The 20,586-nt window shown below is 33.7% G+C and overlaps 1 protein-coding gene across 1 annotated transcript; it reads left to right on the top strand.

Annotated features, from left to right (window-relative positions):
* Positions 1-1,268: 1,268 nt before the first annotated feature.
* On the top strand, positions 1,269-17,617 carry LOC133188408 (corepressor interacting with RBPJ 1-like). The gene is made up of 10 exons (XM_061323821.1): positions 1,269-1,393; positions 2,760-2,854; positions 4,668-4,746; positions 8,453-8,517; positions 9,297-9,448; positions 11,047-11,147; positions 14,181-14,266; positions 15,910-16,013; positions 16,230-16,292; positions 16,630-17,617. The coding sequence occupies exons 1-10, from the start codon at positions 1,322-1,324 to the stop codon at positions 17,253-17,255; spliced, it is 1,443 nt and encodes a 480-aa protein (XP_061179805.1). The 5' UTR covers positions 1,269-1,321; the 3' UTR covers positions 17,256-17,617.
* Positions 17,618-20,586: the final 2,969 nt, after the last annotated feature.

The raw sequence follows: 20,586 nt of genomic DNA, 5'->3' as shown, positions 1-20,586 counted from the left end.
ATGAGAATAAATTTTATTAACAAGAAACTATATTTTAAATCATACAGAAGAATATCAAACCATTCTTAGATGTGATTGAAATTTCATTTTTTCGAAGATCTTAAAAAAAATTATCCATGTGTTACAGAACATTTTAAATTCCGTTTTGTTTTTTTTTTTTTTTTGTTTTGTTTTGTTTTTTTTTTTTTTTTTTTTTTTGTTTTTTTGTTTGTTTTTTTTTTTGAAAATGATGTGTATGCATTTGCGTACTTGCGTATAGGCAGCTACGCGCTTGTTTTATATTCACCAAGTTAATTTAACAAAAACATTTTTTGGGAAAATATTATTACATTTACAGTGTAATATGTATCATAGTGTAAAATTAACCCTTTGATATACATGTACTTTCTATTTTTAGTATAAATTTATTTATCAATTTCAAATTATTTTCTTTATAAAGTTTTATATACCGGTTGGTAGAACAACTATGAAATTTTTAATCATAAATTATATTCTAGTTAGATAACTGCAACATTTGGCATCCAACATTTGAAAGAAAAAAAACCTAAGCAAATAATCTGTCTCCACAAGAGAATGCTTTATCAAAGTTTCTGCATCTGCCAGCGATTTGAGAAAAAAAAAAGATGGTATAAATATTTTAGATTTATAGTTAATTACTATTATTAATTACCAAAACAAAAAGGATTCGGAAGTTAATTAAATTCATGTGACAAACTATGATTTCATATGAAACCAGATCCATACATTTCTTTGCGAAAAGTGGTTTGTTTTCTTTGCATATACCGGTAAAACTGATAACTAAGGGGTAAACTTTTCTTTAATTTTCCATTCAATTCATTCGGAACGCCTGTACAACTGAAAATTTTGTCTTTAAATTTGTAAATAAGTGAAGCGACATTAAGATTTGCAGTTAAATAGGTTTTTGAAACATTATATGTTCTTGGACAACACATTTATCGTTCAATATAAATACAATGTATATACAAAACCATGTGAGTACATGTATGTTTTCATGGTTAATTCTTAGATTCGAAATAAATCAATCTTTGAATTATAAATATGATTAAACAACGGTAAGTTTGTTAACGACGCAAAGTTTGATAATTTATTGGTATGACTGACTGATCCAAAAGTGACGAAATTTTAAATACGAATATTCTTGTGGGCGAGTTGACAACTTAAAAAGAAATTTACGTACGAGTTACTTCGTTCTGACAACCTACGTAGGAAAGCCAAAAGTTGAATTGATTATTATTGAAAACTTTTAAAGACTTATTCAGCAATAAGATTTAGTTTAAGTGAGAATTAAAAAAAATCAACAATGGGTAAAGGATTCAACAATTATATGACGAAGAAATTCTTCCACCCAGGGAGTAAAGACAACATAAAAAGGGTAACTTTTCCTCAGCTATTGATCAGGTCCAGTACAATAAGTACATTTAGCTACGTAGCTAAAATTACCTACCATAGCTTTATTTACCTACCTCAGGTAGCTTTATTTAGCTATTTCAAGGCAACTTTTCACAATTTTGCTTCTTATTTTAAAAAGACAAAAAGTCGCAAGAAAATGTCTACTAATATTTATTCTAGGTATCATTTAAAAAGCAATCTAAAGCAGAGATAGTTTTAACATTGCTGCGTTTGATCACTTTTAAGAAAAATATGTATTCCCATTGTTTGAGTAACTGTACACACCTTGTGCATGATCAGGTGTGGATAAGTATGATTACTTCACATTGTGCTCATGTTAACTAAAACTGGTTTTCTTTGTTATTACACTCAAGAAGTAACTGTTTGGTCACAAATTAACTGTTGTATGTAGCCCCAAAACTTTTAGAACTTTGATTGCAATTGCGCAAAAAAAGACCCATCTTCAAGAGTGATTTTTTCATGAATTGTTTTCAGATGAGTTCAAAGTTGAAAATTATCACAGCATCAAAGTGCAATTTTCTGCACTTTCTGGGAAAAATTCTTCTTTAAGAAGTAAGTTTGATTTAGTAGCTAAATAAAGCTACTTCAGGTAGGTAAATAAAGCTATGTAGGTAATTCAAGCTACGTAGCTAAATCTAGTGATTGTACCAGACCTGTTGATCAGTTTCAGTTTGTTTGTATTCTAAAATTGAAATCATTCTTTAAATTACGTTTGGTCAAATTAAAGAAGTCTTTGTTTACATATAAATTAAATTTTATTGGTTTCAAATTCGGATCTGAAATGTTTCCAAATCAAACTATAACATGAAAGACATATTGGTAACATTAGTTAGAATAATCTAACTGTGTCTTGAGACAAGCCCTCACCACAGTTAGAATACGTCCCATATACTTGCAATGTAGCAAATCGGAGTGGATCCACTCCGAAATGATTTTGAAGAATACAAAAGGAGTTGCAGTGAAAATAACTAGCAAATTCATCATAACAAACCTTTTTGAGATGGTATACCATCTTTTAACCTAAAAAATAATCCGTATAAATACAAAAATTCAACTCATTTTCTCAACGTTTTTTCCTCACTTCATATCTAACGCCATGTTGACATTTGGAACTCTCTGGATTGTTCATAGAAAATGCACAGAGTACGAGTTATCGCCCGTGATTATTTTGCTACATTGTCAATACAAGGAATGAATTCTATCGTTAAACCGGGTCCATAGGACAATATCATTTTAAAGATAGAACGTTCTATCTATGGTAACATAAAATGTATAAGATTTTTTAGAGAGGCCCTAATTTGGATTGCTTTTTTCCTCTCCCTTTTTAGGTATGGATGGCACAACAGAAGACAGACTATGAAAAACAAAAACAAGATGAACTGCTTTCTCAGTATCAAAAAGAACAGGAAATGTACAAGAACAGGTAAAGCATAAAGTGTAAAAACTGTCAATCAAATAAAACTCCCATATTATGCTTTTAGATTATTTTTTTTTGGGGGGGGGGGGGTAATAAGCATCAACTACATGGTGTATAAAAGTAGTATATTTCTAATAAAATATAAATTCATTCAATAAATAACAAGACAGGCATATTTTCCCCTGGCAGCAGTCAGCAGGCATATTTTAGCATGATGGAAAACAGACAGGGCCAAGCAAACTGTGCAATTTTATAAATATGGATGTACTTTTTAGCTCACCTGAACTGAAAGCTCAAGTGAGCTTTTCTGATCACCTGTTGTCCGTCATCCGTCTGTCCGTTCGTCTGTAAACTTTTAACATTTTCAACTTCTTCTCAAGAACCACTGGGCCAATTTTAACCAAACTTGGTATAAAGTATCCTTGGGTGAAGTGGAGTTCAAATTGTCAAAATAAGGGCCAAGTCCCCTTACAAGGGTAGATAATCAAGAAAAGACAAAAATAGGGTGGGGTCATTAAAAAATCTTCTTCTCAGGGACCACTTGGCCAGAAAAACTGAAACTTATATGGAAGCATCCTGGGGTAGTGTAGATTCTAAATTGTTCAAATCATGACCCCAATGGTAGGGTGGGGCCACAATAGGGAATCCAAGTTTTACATTGAAATATGTAGGAAAATCTTTTAAAAAAAGCTTCTTCTCAAGAACCACAAGGCCAGAAAAGCTGAAACTTATGTGGAAGCATCCTGGGGTAGTAAAAATTCTAAATTGTTCAAATCATGACCCCCGGGGGAAGGGCGGGGCCATAATAGGGAATCCAACTTTTACATTGAAATATATAGGAAAAATCTTCTCCTCAAGAACCACTAGGCCAGAAAAGCTGAAACTTATGTGGAAGCATCCTGGGGTAGTGTAGATTCTAAATTGTTCAAATCATGACCCCGGGGGTAGGGCGGGGCCACAATAGGTTTTACAAGGGAGGAAATCTGGTAAAGAAAAGCATGGCCAAAGTTACTCAGGTGAGCGATGTGGCCCATGGGCCTCTTGTTTTGTCATTGTTACTCTTGATGTTTGCAATCATTCCAGTCCATTATTAATTATGAAATTATAATTTTGTATGTTTATTTATAATGATGAATGCAGACACAAACACCCAAGCTTATTCATTGTCATATAAACTTGGCTTATTCATGTTATTAGAATATATTTACATTCCACGTTTTTTGCTTATAAAATGTGAGGAAAGCTACGTCATTCAAAACACCATAACACGGACAGTGGGTCAAAAGGTTAAAGTATGCGTTCTTTTTTTACGTCACAAACATTGAACGCCGTGGAAGTGCAACGTCATAAGCAAAAATCAAAAACCACGCTCACATTGAACAGAAGTTGTTGCAATGGTTCTTCCATTAATTGTCACTTACCCGAAGGATAAAATACAGGGATTTTGAAATATAAGCATTGAATCATTATTTTTTTGAAAGATATAGTCTCATATACATGATATATGCAACCGTGTTTGCAAACAAATTTTTATAATGCGCTAATGTGCGTTACTCAATTTGTATGCACACACCGTTGCAGTTAGGAGACTATATCTTTCAAAAACTAATGATTCAATGCTTAATTATTTGCGATGAAAAAAATCAGTAAAGGCTCATAATATTAAAGCTTCATCTGAAAATTTTGACATAAATATTGAAATGTTAAATATCGTGTGCATCTTTAGTGCCTTGTATAAGTAAAATGTGTTCCTGTTTTAAGATATTTTTCACAATCACTTGTATATTATACACTGTACATCTGACCTTTGTTAATTTAGAGCATTACTTGGAGATGAGAAAGCAAAACTTGGCCTGAGTTTTATGTATGATGCACCCCCAGGACTGAAGAAAAAAGAGGTAAGAATCATAAATTACAGGAAAGGAATTCCTTATACATCTGAATTGTTTCCATGACACCATTTAAAGTCATGACTATCACTGAATTTTTTATGGGTATAAGCCAATAAGGTAATTAACTATAAACCCAAAATATCTTAGCATCTTTTTGTCCCCCGCTTTCACAGAAAGTGGGGGATATTAATTTGAGTCTGTCTGTCTGTCCATACATCCGTCTGTCTGTCCGTCCGTGTGTATTTCTGTCAGTCTGTAACACTTTCGTTTCCGTGCGATATCTTGAGAACCCTTTGAGCTTTCGCAATGAAATTTTGCATAGTAACTCCCTATGGTCTAAAGAAGAACCCTATTGATTTTGAGGTCAAAGGTCAAGGTCATAAATTCATAAATTCTGTCTTTTTTAACGCTTTTGTTTCCGTGCAATATCTTGAGAATCCTTTGAGCTTTTGCAATGAAATTTTACATAACAACTCCCTGCGGCCTAAGGAAGACCCCTATTAATTTTGAGGTCATATGGTCAAAATTCAAGGTCATAAATTCATACATTCCGTCTGTGTAACACTTTCGCTTCCGGGCGTTATCTCAAGAAGCTTTTGACTTTTTGCAGTGAAATTTTATTCCATAACTCCCTAGGGCCTCTCTCGTCCCTCTCAAAGTGCCCTGGTTTTTTTTTTTATTTATTGTATTAAAAGTCGCTTGGCACTATTTTTAGCACAGGGGCATGTGGAGAGTTATTACGTATAATACAGGTTGTCGGTGGACTTTATATTCAAATTACATCTATTAGAACTGTTTAGTAAAGGCTAAATTAGACACTTTGTATTGTCAGTGTAAAATTTTGACAATATCGAACGTGAATATAAACATTATATGTGACCTAATGTTTACATTTAATTTGCTGTAAAATCAAGTGCCTCCGTGGTCTAGGAGGTATGACTCTTGCTTACATTGTAACAAGTGAGAGGTACTGGGTTCAAATCCCAGACAATTCTTTTGGGGAGGGGGATTTTTTTTTTTTTTGGATTTATTAAATGATAGTATTCAGCATGTGAAATGAAAAAAATATGACTTCTGGCTTGTACAAAATCATAAAATCATTATTACAGTTTGATAAATATTCTATATAAAAAGAATCTTCTATACACATATTAAAGAATAAGCAATCAAATCTTTATATCCATATGGGCATTTTTATTTGCTTCAATATACATGTATACATTAAATAATTGTACAAATCCGGGGGGGAGGGCCCCCCCCCCCCCCGGAACTGCGCATGCTCTTTTGTTATCCCTAAGCAGGGGACAAATTCTCTGAATTAGCTTGTTTTCTCAAATTGCTGATGGATATGCATGTGGAAACTTTTCATGCTATCAGACTCGGTGTTTATGATGAAGATTCTTGCTTCAGTAATGTATCGTATAGACTGATTTAATTGCTTAGATTTTTAGTTCACCTGAGCTGAAAGCTCAAGTGAGCTTTTCTGATCACCCATTGTCCGTCGTCTATCCGTCCGTCTGTCCATCTGTCCGTCCGTCCGTCTGTAAACTTTTCATATTTTCAACTTCTTCTCAAGAACCACTGGGCCAATTTAACCAAACTTGGTACAAAGTATCCCTGGGTGAAGGGGAGTTTAAATTGTTAAAATAAAGGGCCAAGTCCTCTTACAAGGGGAGATAATCAAGAAAAGACAAAAATAGGGTGGGGTCATTAAAAAATCTTCTTCTCAAGAAACACTGGGCCAGAAAAGCTGAAACTTATATGGAAGCATCCTGGGATAGTGTAGATTCTAAATTGTTCAAATCATGACCCCTGGGGGTAGGGTGGGGCCACAATAGGGAATCCAAGTTTTACATTGAAATATATAGGAAAAATCTTTAAAAATCTTCTTCTCAAGAACCACTAGGCCAGAAAAGCTGAAACTTATGTGGAAGCATGCTGGGGTAGTGTAGATTCTAAATTATTAAAATCATGACCCCCGGGGATAGGGCGGGGCCACAATAGGGAATCCGTTTTACATTGAAATATATAGGAAAAATCTTTAAAAATCTTCTCAAGAACCACTTGGCCAGAAAAGCTGAAACTTATGTGGAAGCATCCTGGGATAGTGTAGATTTTAAATTGTTCAAATCATGACCCCCGGGGGTAGGGTGGGGCCACAATAGGAAATCCAAGTTTTACATTGAAATATATAGGAAAAATCTTTAAAAATCTTCTTCTCAAGAACCACTTGGCCAGAAAAGCTGAAACTTATATGGAAGCATCCTGGGATAGTGTAGATTCTAAATTGTTCAAATCATGACCCCCGGGGGTAGGGCGGGGCCACAATAGGGAATCCAAGTTTTACATTGAAATATATAGGAAAAATCTTTAAAAATCTTCTTCTCAAGAACCACTAGGCCAGAAAAGCTGAAACTTATATGGAAGTATCCTGGGATAGTATAGATTCTATATTCTTAAAAGCATGACCCCTGGGGGTAGGGTGGGGCCACAATAGGGAATCCAAGTTTTACATTGAAATATATAGGAAAAATCTTTAAAAATCTTCTTCTAAAGAACCACTAGGCCAGAAAAACTGAAACTTATGTGGAAGTATCCTGGGATAGTATAGATTCTATATTCTTAAAAGCATGACCCCTGGGGGTAGGGTGGGGCCACAATAGGGAATCCAAGTTTTACATTGAAATATATAGGAAAAATCTTTAAAAATCTTCTTCTAAAGAACCACTAGGCCAGAAAAGCTGAAACTTATGTTGAAGCATCATGGGATAGTGTAGATTCAAAATTGTTAAAATCATGACCCCGGGGGGTACGGCCGGACCACAATAGGGAATCCAATTTTTACATTGAAATATGTAGGAAAAATCTTTAAAAATCTTCTTCTCAAGAACCACTAGGCCAGAAAAGCTGAAACTTATGTGGAAGCATCCTGGGGTAGTGTAGATTCTAAATTGTTCAAATCATGACCCCCCGGGGTAGGGCGGGGCCACAATGGGGAATCCAAGTTTTACATTGAAATATATAGGAAAAATCTTTAAAAATCTTCTTCTCAAGAACCACTTGGCCAGAAAAACTGAAACTTATGTGGAAGCATCCTGGGGTAGTGTAGATTCTAAATTGTTCAAATCATGACCCCCCGGGGTAGGGCGGGGCCACAATAGGTATTACAAGGGGGGGGGGGAATCTGGTAAAGAACAGCATGTCCAAAGTTACTCAGGTGAGCGAGTTTTTCAAACGTAATTATGTTGGACACCAATATTGTTGCAGTTATTAAATAAGAATATAATTGATTTGAAATTTCTTGACTGCAATCTTAGTTGTTCATATTAATATTATTATCCAATAAAAATTTTCGCTAAACTTGGTTAATGCATGTATAATACAGTATTTTCCATGCCTACTCACCTTTTTAGTCTTCACACAGTACAGTGAGTACACATGTATCAAATTTAGAGTTATCCTTTAGAGGGTTGTCCCTAAGACCTGGGGTCCGGGGCATTTCTCCGCCTATAATGAAATAATCCCCCCGGTTATCCTGGTATCCCCTCTCAAGCCCCTATTAGGGGAGGAACCCCAAACCTCCTTCTACTTTTTTAATGTCCCCTGCTATTTCAATTTTGAAGGGACAACCCTGCCTTCATGATGCTACCAAGCTATGGTCCCTAGTATATGTTAATTTTTTGTAAACATTTTTTTTGTCAATACTTTGTAGACAGAAGAAAAAGAAACTGAAGTGAAATTTGAATGGCAGAGAAAATACAATGCTCCTAGAGAACAGTAAGAGTTTTGTAAATGTCTTACAGTTAACCTTATCATTTCTTATTATTATACCTAAATAATCATTAGTAAAACAGAATCTGATTGACTTAGAAGATGATGTGACTGTCAATCATACCTCCTGCTACAAATGGTTGTGTTCCGTCCCTTCTGATGTCATGTTTCTCAGAGTACAGCTAGGCTACTGAGATTGTAATGAATATAACAGGGTATACATGTATCTGAAAATTAGTGTTTTTTTGTTAGTTTCAACATGTATAATATAAATTTTGAAATATTTTCTAGTATGATGAATATATTAATGTATTGGTATGTAAATCACACAGATTTGTCAAAGGAATATTTTTATGAAATCTTCTTATCTCCCTCACTATCATGTATAAAATGATTTAATGCCGTATTTTGTATTCCATAACGTTTTAAATTTTAGGATGTGGGGATATATTTAATTTATACACACACATTAGTTAGTTATAAATATTCTAACTAGTTCTGACGCATGGGGGTAGGGCATTGCCACAAAAAAGATAAAACTTATAGGAAAAAAATCTTTTAAAATTTTCTGAAGCCATGACTTGTTAAAGGAATATGGAAGCATCTTCAGTTAGTGTATATTCAAGTTTGTTCAAATCAAGTCTCCCCCCCCCCCCCCACCTTAAGGGGTAGGTTGATACCACTTATAAAATAATGAACTCCCACCAAAAGTGCTCATGTGAGGGATGTGGAAGATGGGCCTATTGTTTTATATTAAGAATGACCTATGTTTAAAAATTTTCAAGGTACAACAAAGACGATGAGACCATTCGTGACCAGCCGTTTGGAATTGAGGTCAGAAATGTCCGCTGTATCAAGTGCAGGAAGTGGGGCCATGTCAATACAGATCGTATCTGTCCACTGTTCAACCAGGACCTCACAGCTGAACCTCCTCAACGTAAGTTATACAGGAGAAAATTGGAGACTAAAGAGCACATATTATGGAATCCTTCTTTCCCTTTGCAAAAACTTTTTTCTTCAAAACACATATCATTACTTTGACGATAGCTGCAACGAGTCAAATGCTTTGATAATGATGGCAACAAATCAAATAATCTCAAACATGTTAGAGAACCAAATCAAAGAATCACTGTGTTGGAGTGATTAAACATTAAACACTAATGGGAGAGATGGTATTGGCTTAAAATATGGAGAAAGATTAAATTGTGTTCAAATCAGCCTTAGAAGTTGATATGGTTATTGTGATGTCAGGTATATCACACATCAAAAAAAAAAATCTGTATTTTTTACTTAGTTTGTAATAAATGTATTTATTTTATAGATAGTGATGAAAACTGGGTTTTCTCATGTGTGCAATTCAACTTACTTTACAAAAGCCATACCAGCTTCTTGGGCTGGTATCAATCTGATTAAATTCAGATCTTTGTTATGCTCCAAAATTCTGACGGTCGCTGTACAAAGTCCATCAAAATTTCGGAGCGTAACAAAGATCTGATTTTAATCAGATTGGGGCTGGTATGGATCCTATAGTGCTGCTATGGATCTGTATAGGATTGATACAGATATCATATATATCACACCTTCAGCACTGTGTCTGATATTAAAGTCTCTGGCTGATACAGGGAGTGATAAGGAGAAGGGTATTATTATTGTCTTTATACTGTAAACATACTTATTTTAGATGTAATGATATCTTAGAACTTTTAGCACTGCTAATTCACATAGTCTAAGATATTTTTAAGGCTTAAGTGCATTGTTTTAAATTGCTCTGATCAGTTGAGGATGAAGATTGGGCTAAATTTTTTTGTATGTACATTTAAAGTACTAGTATTGTTGATATTCTGAAATTTAATGACCAAGTTTTAACACATCTGAAAAAATGAAAATCTATTGGATATGCTTGTCATAAATTTTAAATATATATTATGTCAGATATTTGTGATTGTACTTGTTTCCCCCAGTTCTAAAGGTCCAGGTCCTTTTCACTGAATAGATTCCATAATCATTTAACATTTTGCATTGACATACAGAAATTTACAATGAATTAGGGCTGAAACGATACACCCCTTCCATGATATGGTACATATTGCGATACTTGTGTAAAAAAGAAACAAATCATAAGGTTAAAGAAAACATGTATTCAGATTTCAAGAGGCAAGTAAAAGGTGGTGATACAATAAAGAGCACTACTTGTGCTTCTGTAGATTAAAAGAACAGTTTGTTTTTTGTGAATAGTAGCAGTGGCAGCCTGCTCTGAAATTTTCTCCGTCACAATTTTCTCCCTCGTGTGTGGCAAACTATTAAAATGAGGTCGAACCCGATCTATTTCAAGGAGTAACCAAACCTGATTATGAAAAAACGTACCCAACCAAAAATCGAGATAGTAAATTGAACATTGATCCGAGCAGTAATATTGAACAATATCGATATTTCAGTGAATCGTTTCAGCCTTACAATGAATACTGCAGAGTCATTCTGTAGTTGCTTTGCTATATATATGTACATGTACCAGTATATAATATTTTGAATTTGCAGCCTCTACCAGTGCCTCTTCATTACTGGAGGGAATGCAGAGTGAAGGCTTAACACTGAAGAAAAGCATTCTGGGTAAAATGGCAGATGGTGTGGACACAGAGGTATGTCTTTGTTATGTCACCTGTATAAGACAAATTGTTTTATCTATCCAAAGTTCTTTGCTTTTCACTTCCTTTTCTTCTCATACAATACTGTCGTGGCCATATTTTTGCTGTCTTTCAACATACAATATTTGACAAGTAGGTATTTCATCATACTGTAATTTGTTTTCCATCATCATATTCTACATATGACTTTGATTTTATGATCTACAAGTCAATTTAATTTAAATGGAAGAAATATCTGTATTTAAAGCAAAATAAAATCTCAGTTGTTTTTTTTTAGGTCACCTGAGTCACTCAGGTGACCTATTGCTATCTGTTTTTGTCCGTCGTCGTGCGATGTGCGTTAACATTTGAACATTTTTAGCTTCTTCTTTAAAACCGCTCAACCAATTTCAACCAAATTTGGCATATAGCATCTATGGGTGAAGGGAAACAAAAATTATGAATTTCATGGTCCCTGCCCCCCTGGGGCCTGAGGGGTGGGGCTAAAACCACCAAAATTAATGCAATCTTTAAAAATCTTCTTCTTTACTCCTGGACATCAAGCAGTCAAACTGTTGGCATGATTGTAATAAGCATTGAGCCCTCTACCAAAATTGTGAAATTCATGGCCCCAGGGTCAGGGGTTCTGGTGCTAGGGTGGGGCTATATAGATCATATAGTGAACGTGCATTACGTCTTTGAAAATCTTCTTCTCTGCTCCTAGGTATTAAATACAGTAACTAATGACACAGTTATGATGAGCTAGAATGCCTCTTTCAAAATTGTGAATTTCATGGCCCCAGGGGCAGGGGTTCTGGTGTTAGGGCGGGGCTCTATTAATTATATAGTGAAAATGCATTAATTCATTGAAAAATCTTTTTCTCTGTTCCTGGGTATTAAATAAAGTAACTAAGTATGAAGTTATGATGAGCAAGAGTGCCTCTTCCAAAATTGTGAATTTCATGGCCCCAGGGGCAGGGGTTCTGGTGTTAGGGCGGGACTTTATTGATTATATAGTGAAAATGCATTAATTCATTGAAAATCTTCTTCTCTGCTCCTGGGTATTAAATAAACTAACTAAGTACATAGTTTTGATGAGTAAGAGTGCCTCTTCCAAAATTGTGAATTTCATGGCCCCAGGGGCAGGGGTTCTGGTGTTAGGGCTGGGCTCTATTAATTATATACTAGTGAAAATGCATTAATTCTTTGAAAATCCTCTTCTCTGCTCCAGGGTATTAAATACAGTAACTAAGTATGAAGTTATGATGAGCAAGAGTGCCTCTTCCAAAATTGTGAATTTCATGGCCCCAGGGGCATGGGTTCTGGTGTTAGAGCGGGGCTTTATTGATTATATAGTGAAAATGCATTAATTCATTGAAAATCTTCTTCTCTGCTCCTGGGTATTAAATACAGTAACTAAGTACATAGTTATAATGAGTAAGAGTGCCTCTTCCAAAATTGTGAATTTCATGACCCCAGGGGCAGGTTCTGGTGTTAGGGTGGGGCTCTATTGATTATATAGTGAAAATGCATTAATTCATTGAAAATCTTCTTCTCTGCTCCTGGGTATTAAATAAACTAATTAAGTACATGGTTAGGATGAGCAAGAGTTCCTCTTTCAAAATTGTGAATTTCATGGCCCCTGGGTCAGGGGTTCTGGTGTTAGGGTGAGGCTCTATTGATTACATAGTGAAAATGCATTAATTCTTTGAAAATCTATTGATTATAAAGTGAAAAAGCAAAATTTCTTTGAAAATATTCTTTTCTGCTTCTGGTTAAAAAAGCAAACAAGCTAAGTGTATAGTTATGATGAGCAAGAGTGCTTCTTCCAGATTAGTGAATTTCATGACCCCTGGGTCAGATGTGCTGGTGTGATGGTGGGGCTCTTGATAATATAGTGAAAATGCATTAATTCTATTCAAAAATCTTGTTTGCTCCTTAGTGTTAAGTAGATAAACAAAGTGATTAGTTATGATGAGCAAACTTATGGTCCCAGGGTCAGAAGCTCTGGTGTTTCGGGGGGGGAGGGGGGGGGGGGGGGGGCTATTGATAATGTAGTGAATCTGTAGTAAAAATGTATTATTTCTTTAAAAATCTCCTCCGCACCTGGGCATATCTGAGGCAAACAGAGTAAAAGTTTTTATAAGGAAGGGAATTTTTACCAGATTTTTGAACATCTGGACCATTTGGTCAAGTGTTCTGGTCCTGGCCAGGGCTCTATTAGTTTGTATTCTACTTAGAGGAGTTATTCCCCTTTGCAATTTACTTTTGATAATTTATCACTGTAAATAATGTACTTGAAAGGTAAATAGAATAAGAGAATTATTCAAAAACTTTAATTGTATAATACAAAAAGTACTTTTATAGTTTTAATGATCAGACAGACTTGTAAGTAGTAGATAAATAAAAATGAGACAAAAATAACTTGTCTTATTAAAGTTCATCAAGGACCAAGAGAGGCCAATGTGAGATTTCATCAAGGGATTAAAATAGTACAGAAGCATTGATAATTTGTTAATATACTATATGGTGATACTGATAAATGGGGAACAGATTAGAACCTAATTTATGAACTGTTAATGAATATTAAGACCAATTATTTTGTTGATCATGATCACCCTATTTTTCTTGCTTTTGGGCAACAAAGCTTCACTTTTCAGTTCATTTTATACTCTATGGATCCTCTAAATTGTTGTATTATACTCAGGTGACCATTAAGGCCCTTGGGCCTCTTGTTTCTTTTCCATCTCGATTTGTAGTACACGACAGAAACCTAAAGATATTTTGTTTTTTTGTTTTTTTGTCAATTATTAATCATTATGACTTAAACTTTCCGTGACCAATGTGTAGGTGATTATAGGCTCCTTGAAATTGATGGTTTCATAGTAGGATTGAAGAAGAAAGGGGGAGGGGGGCTTTCAACAAATTATTTGGCTCATCATAAATCTTTTGTTCATACTTCTTAGTGCATGTAAAAAGAAACATACAGTTGCAGCAGTTGCTATTACTGTCATGAATATACTTGTTATTTTAAAAAAAAAATTGTAGAAATTCCTGGAAAGTGAGGATGAAGACGACCCAGAAGTTCAATTCCTCAAATCCTTGAATCCCAAACAGAGGAAGAAGTTACTGAAGTAGGTAGTGTAATATCAAAAGCAGAAAATGTACCCAAAGAATAACTGACAGTGTGTAGTTTTTTTTTTTAGGGATGTGGTCAAATGACACATGATAATTTGCATTAATGTTGAAGGCATCACTGCTTAAAATTATCTCATGAGCAAAATGTTTGATCATATCATAAACAATAAAATCAGACAGATGTTCCTTATAATCACATTTTTAACAATTTAGCTGATCCTTGATTCAATTTATAAAAGAGAGATATATATGTTAATTTTATGTGATAATTAGATAATAAGTCTGCAGGTGCCTAGTGCCCGAACTATGCATTTGACACGTACATTAAACTTGTCTAATTCAGAGTCCCCACTGGTTCCAGACAACATTCCAAATTTGAATATATATTCTAAATAATAAAATTACATGAAATGGTCTAAAAGTTTCAACTCTTTTTTAATGAGAATACCAATCATCCAGATTAGACAAGTTTTACCGTATTTAAATTCTGATAAATAAAACACAAACTGTCTTTTACCTACTTTTTGTTTACAAGATCAGAATTAGGCCATAAAAAAAATCAATTAATAGTTTCTCAGGCCAAAAATTTTAAAATTCAATGTGGCAGGCAGGTTCTTTTTTTTTTTTTTTTTTTGGAAGCAGGTGTTATACCTTTTTTCATGTCAGTCATTCAACAAAATAATGATATCAACTGAGTTCTTACTTATTTTTTTATCTTACATTAATTTGAATATGTATTCAACTTTAAATAATGTAATTCCAAACAAAGTTAATTCATAAGTTACCGTATTAGCAAGAAATGTATTGTTTATCTAATAAAAACGTCTATGTGCATATTTGAAAAGGGGAATAACTCAATTTTCCTTTTCAACTTGGAAAAGTAGAAAATTGAGTTATTTCCCTTTTCAATATGTCAATAAAATTGATCAATGCGGCAGTGTTTGACCTGATGTGGCGGTGCCTTAGAAACTATTGATTAATTTTTTTTTTTTTCTTTTGGCCTTAGTTTCGCTTTTTTCTTTTGCCTTCCTAGCCTAAATTACAAGAGTTTTGTTTGAGTTACCTTTCTTCTTTTGTATACCCTTTGAATAGCAAGAAGGCAGTTCCATCACATGTTTCTGTTGTTTTTTTTTTTTAACCACACCCATTTGTACAAATGGCTTTTTGAAGATATCAAGCTATTTCCTTATTTTTAGTTCTATCTCAGACAAAAACATTTAAAAATATAAATAATTATATTCTAGATTAAATCTCAGTAAAACTTTGTCACCTCAAACATTGATACATGTACATTTATCTCAAATAGATGTGTCTAAATGAGATTGAAGTTCCCTCCACCTTTCCTTTAAATATGTATATCAAATCAAAAATCTAGAATCCTTGGATTTCAAGACATTTTCTCTTTGCCTTATTAAGTTCTAGGAAACAATGTTTGACTGTATTTTATTATACAAATTCATTGACAAAACTTATAAATCTTCTAGATTTTACCGTATCGAAAACAATTTACTGTAGCATAAAAGAGAAAAAAAGTGTACTTGACATATATTTCGGAAGTGATATATGAGATATCTATTTGTTCATGTTACTGTATCGTTCAGAAATACCTGAATTAAAATTTAAACCTGATTTTCTGTAGAAAATTAAACAAACTGCAGTCTGGAAAGAAGGAAGGGAAAATCGGCAAAGACAAGAAAAAGAAGAAAAAGAACCACAAGAAGAGGTCAAATGTTTCAGATGAAGGTAAGTGAATGGGAAAGAGAGAGTCATGAAATTAAAAAAAAATCTGTATAAGATATCAGTTATGGTCTTATGAAATTTTACTTTTTTTGGTCTTTTTCTCCATTTAATTTTAGGCTAAGTTTGAGGTTTGTTTTTTTTTTCATTGGTATGTATTTAGAATTTTGTTTAAATTACAAACTGTACACTTTTGAAATAGTAAAATGATTTCTTGTGCAGATTCTGACAGAGAAAAGAAATCCCACAGAAGAAAGGGTTCCTCGTCCAGTTCTGAAGACTCCGGTAAAGATTTTCTTCATTGTCTTCGTAAAATAAATGTCTAACAATTCTATATTAATTAATCATTTTATGTGTTGCTAAAAGTTGTTAAAAAAATTTTCATGTTCATAAATTCAATAAAACATATGGAACCATTAATGTAGAATGAAGAAGTACATGTATGTTTGACATGAAATGTTATGTATTTTAATAACATGGTTTTGAAATTTTTCTCGTAAGCAGATGATCGAATTGCCTCCCTTGAAAACATCAATCAAATAATTAGATGAGATTGTTTTTACAACTGACATTCAAACAATTATATGTGATTGTTTTTACATGTATAAGCTTTTGGTTACAGGTAATGAAAGAGGAAGACCCGAAAAATTCAGGGATTCACTATCGAGGCATTCTCCAGAAAGACGAGGTCACCCAAGGAGGGACAGGTCGTCACTAGACACATCTCAAAACAGACGCAGGAGAAGTAGTACCTCATCCAACAGTTCACCACAGAGAGGCAGCAAGGACAAGAGGTCACAAAGGAGGGATTCCCGAAGGTCAACATCTAGGGATCATAGTCCAGACTTACGAAATCGACAGAGAAGGAGTAGATCATCCTCTTTTGAGGAAAAGAATGATAGGGACAGATTAAAAAGATCTAATGAAGGATGCAGAAGAGGACATAATGAAGGTGGTAAAAGGAGGTCAAGGTCACCAGCTTATAAGAATATACAGAGAAACAGAGGAGGAGATCAAGAAAGGAGAAGAAGGTCAAGGTCATCATCATCTTCATCAGAAAGAGATGGAAGGTCATATACGGGTCACCAAAGAAATGCTGCAATGTCATCAGAACAGAGACAGAGATTGCACAGAAGATCTATATCCCAGGAGCGAAGCAGAAGGGACAGTCATAACGTGAGACAAAGAAGGTCAAATTCCAGGGAGAGGAATGAAAGGTCAAGGTCACGAGACAGAAGACGGCGATAAAATCAGATTCATAAATAATTCATGCAAAATCTTAACCTGTTTCTTTAATGTACTTTTTCTGTAACATGTGAGAAGAAAGATCCAAGTGAAAACAATTATATGCAGAGCATGTACTTGCAGTCATACCTGATGATACAGAAATGAAGATGAAGTGTTTTATTTGTATCAACTATTTATATTTAACAGGTCTAACTCTCAAGTTTTGTTGGAAGATCTCCTGAAATCATATTTAAAGACCTAAAAAATATATGAAGTTTTGTATGGCATGATAAATGAATATTTTGGAGATTTAAAATAATGACTTTCATTTGTCAGTTGAATTAATTTATGTGTTTATATGAAAATAAAGATTGGTAGTTGAATCGTGACTTTTAATATTTTTAAGGCCATCGGAACAGGGGGTACATTCAGTGCAAATGTAACCCCCCTTTAAATAGAAATACTCAAAATATAAATTTTAAAACCATAAAATTCATTATCTTTTGAAAGTAATGCTGCTACATATTATTTGCTTGGTATTTGAATAAATGACAAGAACCCACAAAAATGTGTCCATATATGAAATTTTTTTTTGGCTTAGAGGGGTGAGAACCCCTCTCGGACCTTTCCCCGCACTCCCTTTCCAAAAACCTTGTGACGTCCCTCTGTTTTATGTAGTTTTCATGCCATAAACAATATTGTTATTCAGAAAATCTGGAAGGATTAATTAACAGGATCTGGTTGTATGAATATTTAATAAATGATTTAAAGCTTCATTAAATTAAACAGGTATATAAATGATAGAAAAAAAATAGGAAAACAAAATGTGTTCATAACTTGCAGAATATACTCTTCTTTCATAGATATATATTACTATAGTATGTACAGTCTGAATGGTGCAAAAAAGGGGCCTAATACTTTTTTTAATTCGAAAGGGACGCTAAATATCTCGGGAAAGGGGGGAGGGGGGTATTGATAGACTAATTAATGAACGATATAACAAATCGGAACGACTTTTTCTAGAACGCATTATCTGTTTAGAGAAATTCGACACCTTCGCCGTCTTCTGCCGATGTCAAGGTAGGCATATGGATAACATTTATTAAAACAGAGAAAATGTACCGCATTGCAATGATTTAGTTATGTGCAGTATATTCTAACATGTCTAATGCTTTGAAACTGGACATCAATGCACAATTCTTGAATATTGGTACACCTGCACTGAGGCTGTATAGATTAAAGTTGTTTTTTTTTTCTGTTATAATGTACAATGTTTATCCTTCAAGTATTGGACTTATTGGTCTACATTATATACATGTACAATTATGTATGAAATTACACTGATTATGTATTATCACGATAATTTATCATGACAAATTTTTTACACGATTTTCCCCTATTTTTCCAATTTTGTCTGTGCCTTAGTGATCATTGTGAATAATGAGAAGCTCATGGGCAGTATTAAAGTTTGTGACTCACTGACCCTGCCATAGGGGATACATATAGTGCTAAAAAGGACCTGAAGTTTTGTTTGTAATATAATGATTAGCTCTGATATCCCTCTACTGTGTTTATATTGTGTGGGATTTTAATCCTAATCATTATTATTACAAGCAAAACTACAAGTTCCTGTGGTTAAGTGATACAACCCAAATAAAATGTCTTATAACATCTCACACCAAACAAAAAATTGAAAAGATTGTTTTTTTTTTTTATATAAGTTATGACATCAGCCATTTCAAACCAAGTCTATATTCATTCAAAGTCCATTATCCATTATCATACATACATGTACATTATTATTATTATTATTTTTTTTTTATTTTTTTTTTTTTTTTAGAGAAAAATATACATGTATTTGGTGTTTATTTTGAAGAAATTTTTCTTTTTTTAATATTAACTGAAAAGGATTCAACTGCAGAGGAAAAGCCTGTAAAATTGAAATAAATGTCTTAATTTGTTGTACATTGGTTGATCAGTGAGTCAGACAGGATGGCTGGTTCAATCTCTTTTATAAACTAATCTCCTAAGTAATATAGTATCTGATCTTTGACATCTTCCAGCATTTTTATGCTCCCCTCTATCCAGTTTCAAAAACACAGTTAACCTACTGTAAAAAGAATACAAGGCAAAAATTTACCTGGCATTTTTCACATAAATTTCATGAGAAACTTATAGTGTCTTAGTGTCTGAAATTCATTTTGGCCTATAATTATCATCTTTAAATTATATTAATACCAACCCTTCGGGGCTTAATAATCTTTGCATCCAGGTCTGGTAAAAGGACCCTGTTTTAATTGAAAATTGACTCTTTTTTCCCCTAAAATTTACTAGGTAAAAATTCCCAAATGATAAGCAAATTGAATTTTCAGTGCTTCTTATATTTAAAAACATGAATTTTGATATCCTAATGATTAATAAAGATGTGAATAAGAAACAAGCCTTCAATCAAACTCTTTAGTAACAAATATAAGACATCAGTATTTTCAAATTCTGCCACTTTTTCAATTTAAAATTCCCAGTTGAAAGGATACAGAATCTTGTACCAAAAAGGATTAATTAAGCCTTGCCCTTAAATTACTATTGGCGTCCTACAGATTTTCTACCATATTTCAATCAGCTGAATCAACACAAAGCATTTGTATATAATGCTTGTCCAATATTTATGCTCCAGGAAACTCTCTAACAGGTGGTAGATGGTTATCGTCTGGCCAAACAAAGCCTGGGGTCAACAATTTGAAATCAATTTTCACACCGTTCATCAAGATATGACCTCATTTTTTTTCTCTCTTGAGAAATAAGCAAAACACTGAACAAAAACTCAGGTCAGCTTTTATTTTTTTTCCTGAAGTGAACCTAATATTATTGCGTTCTTTCAGTCTGTCAGGGAGATGTATCAGGATTTCTTTAACTGATCATTGGATGTGATGAATAGCTGTGACACCTGTTTTTTGTTTTGTAACCAGGTAAGGATTGGCAGTTCTTCATTTGAAGTTTGATTGATGTCACTTGACAGTTAGCAATCTTTTCACTGTTTAGCAATACTGTATTGGTTGTAAAATCTGGGTTCCCTTCAATCATGATCAAAATGCTGAAAAGGTAGACCTCACAAATATTTAAATTTAATTAAACCTCATGTGCTTTACTGAAATTATTGTTATTACTGAACACTGGAATTGCATTGTTTGTTGACGATTTTTAGGTAACTATACATATGTATTTTTTGTCATATGTGGAAATAGTTGACCGCAGATCTTCCTTGCATATTGCACAGTGCAAAAATGTTCAATACAGCAAGTTTTGCTGAACGTAGACTTTGTGCTGTATAAGCATGCATTTTCAAATCTTATTA

The sequence above is a fragment of the Saccostrea echinata genome, unplaced genomic scaffold (assembly GCF_033153115.1).
Source record: "Saccostrea echinata isolate AGI-Se365-2 ecotype Australia unplaced genomic scaffold, CSIRO_AGI_Sech_v1 ptg000016l, whole genome shotgun sequence".
NCBI lineage: Eukaryota > Metazoa > Mollusca > Bivalvia > Ostreida > Ostreidae > Saccostrea > Saccostrea echinata.
Note: the sequence above shows the minus strand (reverse complement) of the source record. Positions and strands in the feature narration are given on the sequence as shown.

Coding starts and splice junctions, on each gene's coding strand:
- LOC133188408 (XM_061323821.1), top strand. CDS start 1,322: ATGGGTAAAGGATTCAACAATTATATGACGAAGAAATTCTTCCACCCA. Junction 8,518..9,296: donor TACAATGCTCCTAGAGAACA/GTAAGAGTTTTG, acceptor AAAATTTTCAAG/GTACAACAAAGACGATGAGA. Junction 9,449..11,046: donor CACAGCTGAACCTCCTCAAC/GTAAGTTATACA, acceptor TTGAATTTGCAG/CCTCTACCAGTGCCTCTTCA.